At 33.0% G+C, this 16,342-nt stretch overlaps 1 protein-coding gene across 4 annotated transcripts in view; it reads right to left on the reverse strand.

Annotated features, from left to right (window-relative positions):
* The window catches only part of Ptpn4 (protein tyrosine phosphatase non-receptor type 4), a 180,840-nt gene that overhangs the window by 96,809 nt on the left and 67,689 nt on the right, over nt 1-16,342 (reverse strand). For 2 of the 4 annotated variants that reach the window (XM_076866757.2, XM_076866758.2), the window contains exons 4-5: nt 3,000-3,063; nt 2,823-2,901 (exon numbers count right to left, since the gene is read on the reverse strand). The exons of 1 other annotated variant lie outside the window; for it this stretch is intronic. In XM_076866757.2, coding sequence (XP_076722872.1) covers nt 2,823-2,901; nt 3,000-3,063 — 143 coding nt within the window. The remainder of the gene's footprint in view (nt 1-2,822; nt 2,902-2,999; nt 3,064-16,342) is intronic. One more of the 4 variants, XM_076866759.2, reaches the window with a different exon arrangement.

Raw genomic sequence — 16,342 nt, forward strand, 5'->3', positions numbered from 1 at the left:
GGCCTATCCTTACTGAATTTTACTTACTCACTTGTTTAAGCAAGTAAGACTATTAGAATAGAAGTTAGAATTTAAGAACCAGGCTAAATTAGCCTGTGATTTTGGGCAAATTACTTAAAATGTGGCTAAGCCTTCGTTTTTACACTTGTAAAAAAGAAGTAATATAATTTGCCTAATTTCTGTATCTTCGGAATTGGAAAAATCCAATTCTAATGATGCCAGCACTTGTCAATACTGAATGACATTTAATGGAAGCCCTTTGACTACATTCTTTTTTTCTACTTATTCAAAACGGTAACTCAATGAGTAAGGGGATATAGCAGATTTGCTGTTTTGTGGGTCTTAACTAAGTCCTGAAAACTTGGTAGCTATGCACAGAGTGTCCTTGTATCAGGATCATCGTATTAAGTCTACACTAGTACTAAAATTTTAAAAGTACTTCTTACCCTGGCTATATGTATAAGAATCAGCTGGTGGGGTTGGAGGGTGCTTGCCTATGCTAAGGTCCCATCTGAGACCTATTAAATCAGACTATGAAGAGAAGTAGCTAATTAGTATGGTTTAAAACTCTCCTAACTGATGGTAATTTGTAATCAGGATAATGAATCACTAATTACACTATGATAATAAAAACTAGCCAAGTACCACATTTTGCCAAACCAGTTATAAGATTCTATAACATTCCAAAAACATATGGGGTTTTGAAAAAGATCATAATTTCTAGTGAAAACAAAGATAATCCTCTAGACGAGGGACTGAGCACAAGTTCATTTGCAACTAAAGTCTAACTTGACTTCACTTTCTTCATTGTCAAAAAGTTATTTTGACTTAATTATCAATGAGACACATTTGTTTCTCAATTACATTTTCAACACATGCTGTGCAAGAATCAACACATTTAAGTTCCACTCAGAAATTCAGGCAGTTCTAAGTGAAGTAAATTATGTACCTGGCTATAATTGATGATATTTTAATTGCTTACTTTAACAAACTTATAAACATTAAACATGTTAGAAATCTAATTATTAGATTTTAATCATGACTATTTTCTAAACATTTGAAGTCTAGTCATATAAAATAAAAGCTGTGAAATATTTTGTTATTCAATTTCAAGTTATTATATGTACCTGGAAATATAAAATACATTTAACACTGTTTTATAAATCAAAATTTTTCATTGATTGAAAGTAGTTTCCTTGGAATTCATGCAAAATCAGGGCAAGTTTTACTACATTGAGAATTAATTATAAAAGATCTTATTATTTTAATTATTCAAAAACTAAACTTGACTATAATATTAAATTAAAGGGTACTAATATAACATACTTTATTTTTCAAGATAATTAGCTTGGACTTTACTACTGGTTGCAAATATTAGGAATACCCTGTATTCTTGAATTTTTTCATTATTAAAAAAGCAATACCCAGTTTCCCCCCAACAAATACACAGAAAAAGATGCTAAAGTATTTCAATCTAGTTTTTCTTGCTTGGTTTAATATTGAAAACACTATAGGCATCTAAGAATAGGATCTTAGGCTAACTAAGTATCTTTAATTTATCCTTTTGTTTCTCTATGCCAACACAACATTCTAAACAATAAGCAATGTATGAAAACCAAATGTTTTGTCTATATGTGATTTAGGTACATATTTTCCATTTGGCACCTAACTTCTGGAGTAATTCTCAATGTAGTTGCTGACCTATATTCTTACATGTTCTATAGAAGGTATAATATACTAATTTTTCATTTTTAAAAACTAATTACTAATTTTACCTTTCAAGCAATGCAATATCATTATTCAGGTTATTTTGGATAATGACATTCATTATACTGTCAGTATTTCTCTCTTCTTTCTACCCTAAACATTTCACCTAATGCTTAATCTAACAAAAATGCTCATTTGAATCTTTCCTGTGTATCCCTCACTAAGAAAAAGTGACAACAAAATTAAGACAGTTTTAACACAAGTTCAGAATTAAGATGGGCAATAAAGCAGGCATGCAAAGGCTGAACCTTCTGCAGCATCCTTTATAGGAGTCTATTGTATTTTCTTTGGAACCAAAGATATAAAACAAATAAGGGAAAAAAATATATCTATTGACAACCATTTCTCTTATACATGATGGTAATGTATTTTAGAAATTCTATGTTCCCTTCAATGAAAGGAAAAAATATATACAGAATATGCTTTTAAAAAATGTTTAGTTGTAGATGAACACAACACCTTTATTTTATTTATTTTTATGTGGTGCTGAGACAGAACCCAGTACCTCATACACATGAGACAAGTGCTCCACCACTGAGTTACAGCCCCAGACTTAGAATATGCTTTTACATGAAAAAAAAAAAAAATGGGAAACTCTCACTATGCACCATTCCTTGGACACAATTTTGGCATCACCTGATTACCATTTTTAACTACAGCATTGCTTCTTCTTTTGTTTTCCACTACTCAGGATTGAACCAGGGCCCTTGTGCAAGCTAGGCAAGCACTTACCACTGAGCAACATCCCCAGCTCACAGCATTGCTTCTTAACCACTGTTCACAAGTAAAAATAAATAAGTAAATAAATAATGCAGAGTTTGTTCAGCTCAGGAGGTAGCGTGTGGCTGGATGGGGAATTCCTGAGAATCTAATCCTCTAAAGCCCTCTTAGTCATCCAAAAGGAGAAGTAATAGTTATCTTAGATTATCCATAATTTTTTCTCTGTGCTGGCTGGAAAGGTATAAAATGGTAATATATTTTTGCCTCGTTAATTTCAAAATTTCATATTAGAATTTTGACAATGTTTTCAAGACAAATATGCTCCATAAACCCACCTTGTATACTCTTCTTGTAACTTGTTGGGGTCACTTACAAAAAATTTGACTCTAAAGTTCAAACTGTAAGGAGATCCTCCTAGAATTAATAAAAGCAGTTCTAATTAATAAGTTTATATTAATCCTTTATCCTTATAAGGTGTACTTGCAAAACATCAAGTAAATATGTATGCTCACTCTTTAGCTGCTTCCTTATTGGTTTGTTTGGATCCAGCCACCTCTGAAAAATAAATAAAGAAGACTGATTTCTTTTCTCTTTGAGTATCTAATATAGCAATTCTTGCAAATCTGTTGCATTTGAAGAGCAACACTAAGAAACTGCATTTTTGAAAAGGCTTAGGTAGAAAAAAATCATTAAATTACCAATTATTCATATCAAATATAACAAAATTATGATAGAAATTACTGAATATATTTGTTAGCTTTAAGATTTTGATTTTAATTTCCCATCTAAGTATCCACTGTGCAATAACCTCTATTTCAAAAGTGAAGATGCTTAGTTGCAGCAATTGGAAGTAACTTCTATAAATTTAACTATTTTATCTGGCAAGTTAAAAAAAATTCCCTTCTTTCATGAATAAAATTTTGGGGCTTGATACTCTCAGACAAAATTTTAAGTACATAAGTGAAAAATAAATTTTCGAATTTCTACTCTGTTACTTTAAACTCGCCCACCCCCCCTCAAAGAACCCACATATTTTCTAAGAGAAAATGTTTAGTTTGGAAACTGTGGAACCAAACTAGATGCCTTTAGTAGATGAATGGATAAAGAAAATATCACACACACACACACACACACACACACACACACACAAAATGGAATATTATTCAGCATTAAAAGAGAATAAAATCATGGCATTTGCAGGTAAATGGATGGAGCTGGAGAATATAATGCTACGTGAAGTTAGCCAATCCCAAAAATCCAAATGCCGAATGTTTTCTCTGTTTTAAGATTGCTGATTAATAATAGGCTTGGAGATGGGGGGCATGGGAGGATTAGATGTACTCTAGATAGGGCAAAGGGGAAGGAGAGGAGGAGAGGGGCCATGGGGATAGGAAAAGCGGTGGAATAAAACGTATATTACTATCCAAAGTACATGTATGAAGACACGAATGATGTGACTCTACTTTTTGTACAACCAAAGATATGAAAAATTGCATGCTATATGTGTAATATGAATTGTAATGCATTCCACTGTCATATATAACAAATTAAAATTAAAAAATAAATTTTAAAAATGTTTAGTTTGGGGAAGAACTACTTTTTGGCTGTGAGGATTTTAAGCAGTCTCAATACTTTCAAATGCCAGTTAAGCTCTATTTCTGCAAAATTATAACTGAATTCAGAAAATACTTCAATTGCCAACATATTTCAGTTAAAAAAATGGAAGAACCCAAAATTAAACAGTATTTTCAAAGCATTACAAGATATGTTATGTATCACTGTGTTAAAACCTACCACCACCCATATTTGATCCCAAGCAAAGCATCGATTTACTTATTTACTTTCATACATACCTATGTATTGCTGGAGACTGAGCCTAGGTAGTAAGTTCTCTGCCACTAAGCTCCCAGCCCCATTAAAATTTTAACAAAGACACAGCTGGAAATATACCAAGAATTTTCTTCTTCATTATCTGTAATATGTTGATTCTACTGTCAAACTATACCTAGAACTGAACAATTTTTTTCCATCTACTCTGCCACCATCCATATTTCTGGTCTAAGCACTGTGCACAGCCCCTTGTTTTTGGTACCAGGAATTGAACCCAGGGATGCTTAACCATTGAGCCACATCCCCAGCTCTTTTTTACATTTTATCCGGAGACGAGTCTTGCTGAGTTGCTTAAGGCCTCACTAAGATGCTGAGGTTGGCTTTGAACTCCTGGTCCTTCTGTCTCAGCCTCCCAAGCCACTGGGCCATAGCCTTTTAATTGCTTTCTCAGTTTCTTTTCTGTCTCTCTTTTATCTCCATCTAGAAACTACTGGTCTTTTAACACAAACTTGATTGTGTTAATCTTTTGCTTTAACATCTTCCGATAATTTCTCAATGTAAAGATCCAAAGTCCTTACTATAACTTGAAAGGTCTCTTCTTATCTTTCCCACTTTTAATTATTAAGTTCTAGCCATAATGGCCTCCTTCCTGTTTCTCAAAAGATACCCTTAGGGTCCTCAATTTCAATCCTCCACTTCATGAAATGTTCCTCAGCTTTGCTATGGCTGGCTTCTTCCTCTGTATTAATTTAAACCTTATCTCCTCAGAAGGAGCTCCTTCACTGACCACTCTACCCAAAGTATGTCACACAGCTCCCAGTTACTCAGTTATTTTCTATAAACAAGCAGGAAACATTAAACTTTTATAACATCTTCTCAATTACAGTATGTTTGGTTTTCCATTTTGTTATCTCTTTCATTAGATTATAAACTGTAGAGGTCAGGGATAAAATCTTGTTTTAGTCCTGAGGAATAATATTAGCCAAATCATATTATTATATTGTATATAAGTATGATTATGTAACAAAAAATCCCATCATATGTACAACTATAATGTCCCAATTTAAAAAAATATGGGGAAAAATCTGTTTCAGTCAATATAAGATAGTCAGAACCAAGAACAAGGTTTGGCATATAATATGAACAAAAATATTTATTGAAGACTGTCTAGGCATGAATGATTCAACAGTTGGAGGTGCGGCATAACTATTCCATTGCAAATAGTCACCTGGTTTTCAGCCCTGTTTTAACACATTTGTTTATGCTATTTATCTACCCATTTATCTTTTTACCCATATATTAATCTAGTATTTTTTTTCATATTTTCTATGAAAAGTAGTAAACTACATTTACTTTAATAGTTGTTAAAAATCAAAATTAGAATCAAATAATTTATCCAAAGCCTTCGTTCCTCATTCACTTCCCCTTCAAAATACTCTGAATATAAGAAAAACAATTACATACACAAACAGATGTGGTAAACTGTCATAGCTTTAGAAGAAGTACAAGGATAAGTACTAAGAAACTTAACAGCCCTCATCAATGATGTCAATGACATATGACTCAAGATTCTTATTTTAACTTCAAAGATGAAGCAAAGCTGTAACAAGTACTACTGGACAGCAATGATAGTATTCATGATAAAAATACATCTTTCAGTCATGATGCTGACTCATAATGGCGATGGGTCGGGGAGCATGGGAGGAATGGAGGAACTTTAGATAGGACAAAGGGGAGGGAGGGGAAGGAAAGGGAAATGGGGTAGAAGAGATGGTGGAAAGATTTAGACATCATTACATGTATAAAGAAATGACTGGTGTGAAAATACTTTGTGTACAACCAGTGACTTGAAAAATTGTGCTCTATACTTGTAATATGAAATGAATTGCATTCTGCCATCATATATAACAAATTAGAATAAATAAATAATTTAAAAAGTACATCCCTCAGTCAAAAGAAAAAGTAGATAAAAGATAACATAAAGAAGTCCTACATATCAATAAGAAAAAGACAAATGTTAACAAAAAAAAATCAATGAGTAATAGATGTTCATACTTAATAAAATGGCAAAAAATTTATGAAAGATGTTCAATCTGGATCATAGAGAAATAAATCACAAATCTACATTAGATTATTATTTTATTCTTTCTTTCTCATTTTTTTTTGGGGGGGGAGGTGATGTAGGTGGTAACTAGGGATTTAAACCAGTATGCTTTACCAATGAGCTATATCCCCAGCCCTTTTATTTTTTATTTTGAGATGGGGATCTAAGTTGGTGAGGCTGACTTCAAACTTGCAATCCTCCTATTTCAGCCTCCTGAGTTGCTGGGATTGAGGGCACACATCACCATACCCAGCTAGGTAATTACTTTTCAACAACAACATGGACAAAGACTAAAACTTTTGATCACATACCACAACACCAAGAACATGATAAAAACAGGTACCCTCATCCATAGCTTCTTAAGAATATAAATTGTACCATTTTGATAGAGGACAATTTAGCAATATTGATCAAAAGATAAAATGCATATGACCACAGACCCAGGATAAATTTTTATATAGCATTCTGAGATATATTCAAGACCATAAAATTTTCCTATTTTAAAGTATATATTATTAGTATATTTACTACATTGTGCAACCATCACCACTAATTCCAGAATATTTTCATCACACTCCCCCAAAATCTATACTTACTAATAATCAATCTCATTATGACCCTATCCATAAATTACTTTCTGTTCTGGATTTACTTATTTTGGACATTTCATATAATAGGTGGCCTTTTTTGTTTTCAGTTTGCACTTAGTATGTTTTCACAGTTTATCTATATTGTAATATGTCTTTTTTATGGCTAACATTTGAACTATTTTGTTTTATGCTACTGTGAATATTAATGCTATGTACAACTATGTACAAGTTTTTATGTGAACATGTTTTCACTTCTCTTGGGTATAAGGCCTAAGAGTAATATTGTTAGGTCATATAGTAACTTTATATTTAACTTTTGAGAAACTGCCAAACTTATTTCTCTGGTGGCTCTACCTTTTTATACCCTCATCCTCAATGTACAAGGATTCTAATTTCTTCACCACCTCATCAACATGAGCTTTTTATTTTATTTATTTATTTTGAGACAACATTTTGTTATATTGCCCAGGCTAGCCTCAAATTCCTGAACTAAATTTGGTCCTCCTGCCTCAGACAATCAAGTAGCTGGGACTGTAGGCATATACCATCATGCCTACCAACACGAGCTGTTTAATTTACTGCCATCCTAGCGAATGATCAGTGGTATGCCATTCCTTTTTACTGCTGAATAAAATTCCATTGTATAGATATACTACTTTTAGTTTATTCATTCATTATTGATGGACATTTGGATTTTTTCTACTGTGTAGCTATTTTGAATAATCCTACTATAAACATCTTAATACAAATTTTTATGTGTGGATATATATTTAAGTCTTGGGTACATATCTAGGAGTGTAATTTCTTATAGAAACTGTTTCATTACATCTTGAGAACAAGTATTATAAACCCTTCTTTGTTCTTATATAAATGGGCATTGAGGTCATTTTACAACCTATGGTCACGGACTGCATTTCTCTGTTCCAACAACTGTTGTACCAACTGGATTATTGTGCTGCATCCAAGAGAAGATTAACTGTATGCAATGCAATATATATTCAAGTATGATAATACTGTATTAAAAATCATTAATATCTGATAAATATTAATAGATAATAAGGGACAATATTTCATCAATTGAGGAAGGATTTGTATTTATGCACGGAACCATTCTAGTCTTCTCAAAGCCAATTTCTCACCCATTTTTTTTGGGATGAATCTCTTGTTTATTCTATACAGCAAATTAATTTATGTATCCATCCAAAACATAGTAATGAATTTTCTAACATAAATTTATATTTATACAAATTCCTAATATGTTGCCTAATATATGCTGAATTTGTGGAAAAGTTACATTTGAAAAGAAGATTATATGACTGTTTGCTTAAACTTGGTATTTATTTTGTCATTAAAATATTAATGTATTGTTATATTTGCTACATCCATTAATGGTGAAAGCATTACTATTCTACCTTATCTACTCTATCCTAACTAGTGAGCTTTTTTATTATGACCATCGTATTTTTATTTTCCAAAATTATTCATTGTTTCCTTTGCATGGATATAATATCCTCTCTAATCATGCTAATATAGTTCTTTTTCATGTTCGTTTATATATTAATATTGATCACTTATTAATGTTTCAAGCACCGTTCTATGCAATTTACATGTAAAAATTCACTTCATCTCTATTAATCCCAAGATTAGCTATTTTCCCATCTTTACATATTGCTCTATTTCCTCTATAAAGTATCTGTTTTAATCATGTGGGTACATCTCTTTCACAGTGTTAACTTTCCTCAAATGTTTGGATCTATTTTTTTTAATACTTCTAGAGAGGAGATAGGACATATAGCTTGACTCCCACCGTTGGTAAGGGATTGACTATGCTTCCACTATGTTATAACAAAATCCTGGGCAAAGAGGCTTTTCTCATTTCATTGCATGTCACAAGTCAAATGGGAACACTGGCTGATTTCTCCAATCCAAGTATTCACACTTAATGGTAGACACTGCTTACTGCTTTCCAAAAGGCCAAGGAGGTCTGGGTTGACTCAGTAGGTTACATCTGAAATCAATGCCCCTGTTGATCAATCTCTTGTTGGTCTCAACAGCACTCATTGATGAAAATGGCATACCTTTGAAACTATTCTATCATTTAGTAGCTTTGTGATCTCTGACAAACTACTTCATTTCTCAGTATAGCAATTTTCTCATCTATAAAATGAAGATGACAGTATTCAACTTACAGTGTTAACAGGTCTAAAATAGATAATAAAATTAAAATACTTAGTGCATTATAAAATGATTAATATATTAGTAATGTGCATGTTTGCCATCTTGCTACAGAAGCATTTGTATCTTCTTTTTCAAATAGAATATCTATTTATTTTTAAAGAACATAAATATGGGGGCTGGGGTTGTGGCTCCGTGGTATAGCACTTGCCTAGAATGTGTGAGGCATGGGTTCAATCCCCAGCACCACATAAAAACAAATAAATAAAATAAAGGTATTGTGTCTATCTACAACTAAAACTATTCTTTTAAAAAAGCACATAAATATGAAATATTAAGATGGCTCTTTGAAGCAATCCATGAAACAATAACAGTTACACACATAAAAACACATAAAATTTTGAGTAAAGGAACCAGAAGAAGGAGAGCTTCTTAAAAATGGATGATAAATATAATCTTTCCTTTGTTTCCTGGTGAAAGGAGGCTGCTTCTGCAAATGATTTATAGGAACAGCACACTAGAAAAAAATACCCGTCAACTTGTATATACTTAGACAGAAAAAGAATCTTGTCAGGATATAGTTAGATCCTGACTTTTTGTTTTGTTTTTAACCCTTTATCCCATCTATGTCTCTGGATTGGGGAATTTAGTATGTTTACATTTAAATGACTGATAATGAAACAGATACTTTTTTGGGGGGGATAACCAGGGGTACTTGACCACTGAGCCACATCCTCAGCCCAATTTTGTATTTTGAGACAGGGTCTCACTGAGTTGCTTAGTGTCTTGCTTTTGATGAGGCTGGCTTTGAGCTCTGGATCCTCCTACTTTGGCCTCCCAAGCCTCTGGGATTACAGGTGTGTGCTATTGCACCCAGCCCTGACAGGGAAACATAAACTTTTGTATCATGTTTTTTGTCCTTCATTTTCTCTATTACTTCCCTCTTTGTGTTTAGTTTTTGGTTTCTTTCTTTTTTGGTAAATATTTTGATTCTCTTCTCACTTCCTTCGGTGTATATCTCTTCTCACTTCCTTTGGTGTATAGTCTATAAATATTTTCTTTGTCGTTACCATGAGGATTACATATTCGATCCTAAAGACATAAGGATTACATATGAGATCCTAAAGACAATCCATGTTAAACTAGTGGCAACTTAATTTCAATTACATACAAAAACTGTAGTCCTTTACAACTCTGCCGTTAACCCTTCTCTGTAGATGCAAAAAAACTACATCATTACACACGTACTCTTTAACAGATTTTGGAATTATTCCTTATGTATTTGTCTTCTGAATTTTATAGGAAATAAAAAGTGAAGTTACAAACCAAAATTATAATACTGTTCTTATAAATGTTCATGTATAATTGCATATTTATAGGAAATTTTATTTCTGTATAGCTGACTTACTATCTAGTGTCTTTTCATTTCATCTTGAAGCACTACCTGTAGCATTTGTTTTTAGGACAGGTTGTGGTAATGAACTCCCTCAGGTGTAATATATTTGTCAATGTCTTAATTCCTTCCTTATCTTTGAAGGACATGTTTGCTAGATACAAAATTCTCAGTCGAATACATCAGTAAATTACATGTATCATTCCACTGCTTATGACCTGCAAGGCATCTACTAAGAAATCACCTATTTTATTGAGGATCCCTTGTACATCGTAAGTCAATTTTCTCTTGCTGCTTTCAAGATTCTCTCTTTGTCTTTCAACAGTTTTTATCCTACAGAGATTGGTGAGCTGCTTTTAATTTGTATACTCATATCACTGGGAAATTTTTGGTCATTTATTTCTTCAAATAATTTCTGTGCCCCTTTCTTCTCTCCTCCTTCTGGTGGGTTTTCCTCTGGTTTGATTCTTCCACCAATCTTTGAAGATCCAATCCTCAGAAGATTCATCTTCAAAACATCCTTCTTAACATTTGTTGTTAATGGTATTAGTTTGTGTGTATGTGTAATGTCTGACACTGCAAAGTAACCAAAAGCAGGCAGAAGCAGGAGCAAAGTCTACTCTAAAACTGTAATAAGTGAGAGTGACATTTCTAGCAGTTGGCCTGAGGGCAATCTCAATTCCTTCATAAAGCAGGGGGATAGCCTCACTGATCAGAGGTGTCAGAAGACAGAGTTAAGGACAGGCAGAACATCCAAAAAACTGAGAATGAAATTCTGAAAGGGAAGACTCAACAGAAAGTAGGCCCTAAACCTACATATTCAAGCCACCTCAACTCGGTGACACAAGAACTACGCATGCAAACAAAGACCCTAGAGTTCCATGAAAAAGCAACTGGAATTTTAAAAGAAATGAGTGGAGATACTCCTCTTCAAAAAGGAAATAAAATACGGACTGTAGGTCCAACCAAATTACCTATTTTCAATATACAGTCTAAGTTGTGACAAATGTATTCAGCTAGGTAACCATCACTATCAATCAAGATATTTCCAACATCCTAAAATGTTCCCTGTATCCTTTTGTAGTATGTCAACCAAGCCTTGGACAACATCTGTTTTTAGTCACTATTTATCAATTCTGCTTGATCTACAATTTAATACAAATGGAATTATACAGTGTCCCACTGTATAGTTATACAACATTTATTTTAATCCATTTACTTACTGATGGACATTAAGGTGAACTTGTGCTTGGGGTATTATGAATAAAACTCCTATGAACATTTATATACAAAGTTTTATACAATGTTTTCATTCTCTTAGATAAATATATGTGAGATTTTGCCAGGTGGTGTAATATATCAAATGTGTTTAATTTTTACAAGGAATTAAACTACTACCAAACTATTTTCTAAATGATTGAATATTTTTACATTCTCACAGGCAATTCTTATCTGCTCTTCCACATACTTTCCTACACTTGGTATTGAAAGAATTTTTAATTTTAACTATTTTAGTGAATGTGTATTGACATTTCATTGTGGTTCTACTTTTCAATTACATTAATTCAGGGGGAAAAAAACCTCTACACTGACAGCATACCTGATGATGAATCACTGAATACTTTCTTCTTAAGATAGAGAAGATAAATTAATTTCTCCCATCACTGCTGTTCATCACTGTAAGGGTGGTTTTAGCCAATGAAATAATGAATTTAAAAATGAGAAAAATAAAGACTGGAAAAGAAGTAAAACCATCCCTAGTCAGAGAGGATATGATAATTTACACAGAAAACCCCAAGGAATTAAAGAAGAAAAATACTTGAACTTATGTGTATTTAGATTCAAGTTTAACACAGTCAATTGTATATTTAACACAGTCAATTGTATATATTTAAAATCTGAAAGTCAATGTAATTAACCACATACATACATGATAATCTATATGGAAAATTCCATGAATTTACAAAATGCAGAATTAATGAGTTTAATTCCTTTCCCTATGGATTCACTCTACCTTAACTATATCTAGTCCCATATCATCAAATTATTTCTAGCACTCATTTTTTCTTCACCCCCTACAGTCAATCATTACTTTTCCTAGTAATATCATTAATAAAATAATCTTCCAATTATCTCTAAACTATAACTGTATTAGTCATTGTCTACACTGTAAACATAAACTAATAGAGCTGAATTATGTCTTACATTTGGTATATAAATAAATCCTTAAGTAAGCATAGTCCTTTTCTACCTGTCTGTTCCTGACCTTATATGCCAGCCAAATTAAAACTTTTTTTTTTTGATACCAGGGATATAATAGTTATCAAGGGTACTTAACCACTGAGCCACATCCCCAGCTCAAAACATTTTTTCAATTCCTCAAATACAGGATTCTTGTGTCTTTACTTTGAATCTTTGCATATGCTGCTGCTTCTTTCTGAAACATTCCTCTGTATCTCAGGTACCTCTGTCATTCCTCAAGAAAGTATAACAGGGCTAAAATTTAAAAAGAGGTTACCAAAGACGTTTATAAGTAGGTAATAAGAGCCTAAATTTAAGTTATTACAACAAAACACATGAAAGAAATATAAGACAGAAATACTGACATGTGAAATAAAAGCAAGCACTATAGGAACTGTTATACTGAACCATAAGTGACTTTCTGTATTTATTCAAGCCTGAAAAAATAAATAATTCAGCAACTTTGAGTTATATGTTAAAACAAGAAAAAACTTTAGCTGGGCACAGTGGCTCACACCTATATCCCAGCAAAATCAGGAGACTAAAGCAAGAGGGTTCCAAGTTTCGGGCCATCTTCAGCAATTTAAATATATATATGTTTTTTAGTTATAGATGGACAACATCTTTATTTATTTATTTTTATGTGGTGCTGAGACTCAAACCCAATGCCTCACGCATGCAAGGCAAGTGATCTACCACTGAGCTACAACCCCAGGCCCAGCAATTTAGTGATAACCTCAGCAACTTAGTGAGAGTCTGTCTCAAAATAAAAAATAAAAAGGACTGGTATTGTAGCTCAGTGGTAAAGCACCCTGGCTTCAATGCCCAGTATCAGAGGAAAAAAAAAAAAAAAGGAGGAGGATGAGAAGGAGGAGGAGGGAGGAAGATCAATCAAACTGTTCCACATAAATTAAGCCATACATCAGTTGACTTAATATTTTACTGAGTTAGAGCAGGATTTTCAAAATGTGGTTCTTGGACTTGCAACATCAATTATCACATGGGAACTTGCTCTAAAGGCAAATTCTTTTCTAATTTTTTTATTTGTGTATTATAACTAAAAATAATAGTGGGATTTATTATGCCATATTGGTACATGCACATAATTTGATCAATCTCATTCCCAAGAATCTTCCCTTTCCCTTCCTCCCTACCTTCCCGTTATCCTCTGCCTCTACTCTACTGATTGTCTGTCTATTACTACATCAGGGGGTAGAAAGGGACCAGGGGGTAGAAAGATGGGAGGGACGGGAGAAGTGCTGGGGAATAATTATGGCCACATCATATTGTTATCACCAATATATAACAACAAATCCCACTGTTATATACAACTATAATGCTCAAATAAAAAATGTGGAAAGAAACAAAAATAGCATTAAATGAGATATATGCAAAACACTTAGTTAATAAACCTACAATCGATATTTCATAAATGACACTACCTTATTCCTTTCTCTTTTGAAGAATGATGCCCCTTTCCTTCAGTGTATTCATTACCCTCAAAACCTTAACATAAGTTCATGCTGGCAAGTAGAAAGGGGATATTAACTATAAAATCTTTAAAGATCCTTTCTTGGGGACTGGGGTTGTTGCTCAGCAGTAGAGCGCTCGCCTATCATGTGCAAGGTCCTGGTTCGATCCTCAGCACCACATAAAAATAAATAAATAAGATAAAGATATTGTTCTCAACTACAACTAAAAAATAAACTTTTTTTTTTAAAAAGATCCTTTTTGGACATATTTTGGCATCTCACAATTTTTCTATTTAAATATTAAAATTGCAGTCCAGAGAAAAAGAATGGCAAAGAGAATTAGAAATACCAAGGTTCTGCCAGGGAATAATTCAGGTTTTATCTTTTTGAACTGAAAAAATGTCTCATGTAAAATCACAGTATTAGACTAGATCATATCTAAAGCCTCTTTTAGATCCCTAAAATTTTATGATTCTAACTTTTCTGAAACAATTATTTTAGATGATAAGCAAGTTAAAAACCCTGGAACCAAGGAATATATTGCCATTTAAAAAGGAACACTCGAAACAGAAAAGACAAAGTTAGAAAAAGTAGAAGAGAGCAAAAAGATCAACCTAGTATAAAATTCTTATTTCCCTAAATTCATCCTGGCATAATTAGAACAGAATATCTTCTTGTATCCAAAATTATGTGATGTACGTTTTATCTCTTGTAGTACGTGTGAGCTCAGTCCTTTTGGAACACTTTTTCAGGAACCATAGGAATATTGGTGGTCACTGTATTAATGTATATTCATGAGTATTCCATGTATCCTAGTCTTACACCATTAGTAATAAATGATTTTAAAGTAATATCAGCACAATTTTTTAAAAAGCGTCACAAAATAGTCACACCCCACTTTTTGGCGCAAAAAAAAAAAAAAAAAAAATCTGGCATAAAATCTGTCTTGTCACTTCTCCAATCAATCTAAAGCCAAAACTGGCTAGAGTGTCTTATAAGCGCCAGCAAGATAATCTAGGAGTCAACTGACTTTCTTTTCTCTCAATGCAGTGTCACATGTATCTTTTGGGTATTTTCTTAGCTAACAATTTACCTTTCTGGGAGAGCTGCATTACTGACATTTCACCTAATATTCATGTTTATATGGGTTTATTTACCAAGAAATAACAGTATAATTCAAGGCCCTTGGAGAAAGTCAAGTCATCTGAAGACAAAATATGAGGAAACATTGTTTTAATTTTAATTAAGTTTAAAAGTATTTATTTATTTATTTTCACTGAGATTATCTGGACTTGGTTTATTTTTATCACTTCATCCTCTATTTTCTTCTGGTTGATTGTGATATAAAAATCAATACATGATACCAAAAAATAAAATAGTAACATTTAACATCAAATATTTATTTCCCACTAACAATTCATTCAGAGAACTAAGACCCAAGATGGGCGGGGGGGATGAGGTGTGGGACTAAACAAGCCAGATGTGATGGCACACACCTGTTATCCCAGCAATTCAAGAGGCTGAGGCAGTAGGATTATACGGTTGAGGCAACATAGCAAGACCCTGTCTCAAAAAAATAAAAATATAGGCTGGGTGCAATGGTGCACACCTATAATCCTAGAGGTTGAGATAGGAGGATCACGAGTTCAAAGCCAGCCTCAGCAAAACCGAGGTGCTAAACAACTCAACCTCTCTCTAAATAAAATACAAAATATGGCTGGGGATGTGGCTCAGTGATTGAGTGCCTCTGAATTCAATCCCCGGTACCCACCACCCCCCAAAATAATAAATAAATAAAAATATAAATATAAATGACTGGGGATATAGACCAGTGGTAAAGTGTTCCTGGGTTCAATCTCTAGTAGCATACAAACAAAACAAAAAAGAAACAAAAAACTAAACAAACAAAAACCCCTACTTTTTCATAAACAATATTTATATTTTCTGCAGACACTCTATCAGTATAGTCTTATAATGGATTTCTGAAACACTGATTCAGAAACTATTTATTCTGCTTCTTCATTTTTCTAAGCTGTCCATAATAGTTCCT

This window comes from Callospermophilus lateralis, chromosome 9 (assembly GCF_048772815.1).
Source record: "Callospermophilus lateralis isolate mCalLat2 chromosome 9, mCalLat2.hap1, whole genome shotgun sequence".
In the NCBI taxonomy this organism is placed as follows: domain Eukaryota; kingdom Metazoa; phylum Chordata; class Mammalia; order Rodentia; family Sciuridae; genus Callospermophilus; species Callospermophilus lateralis.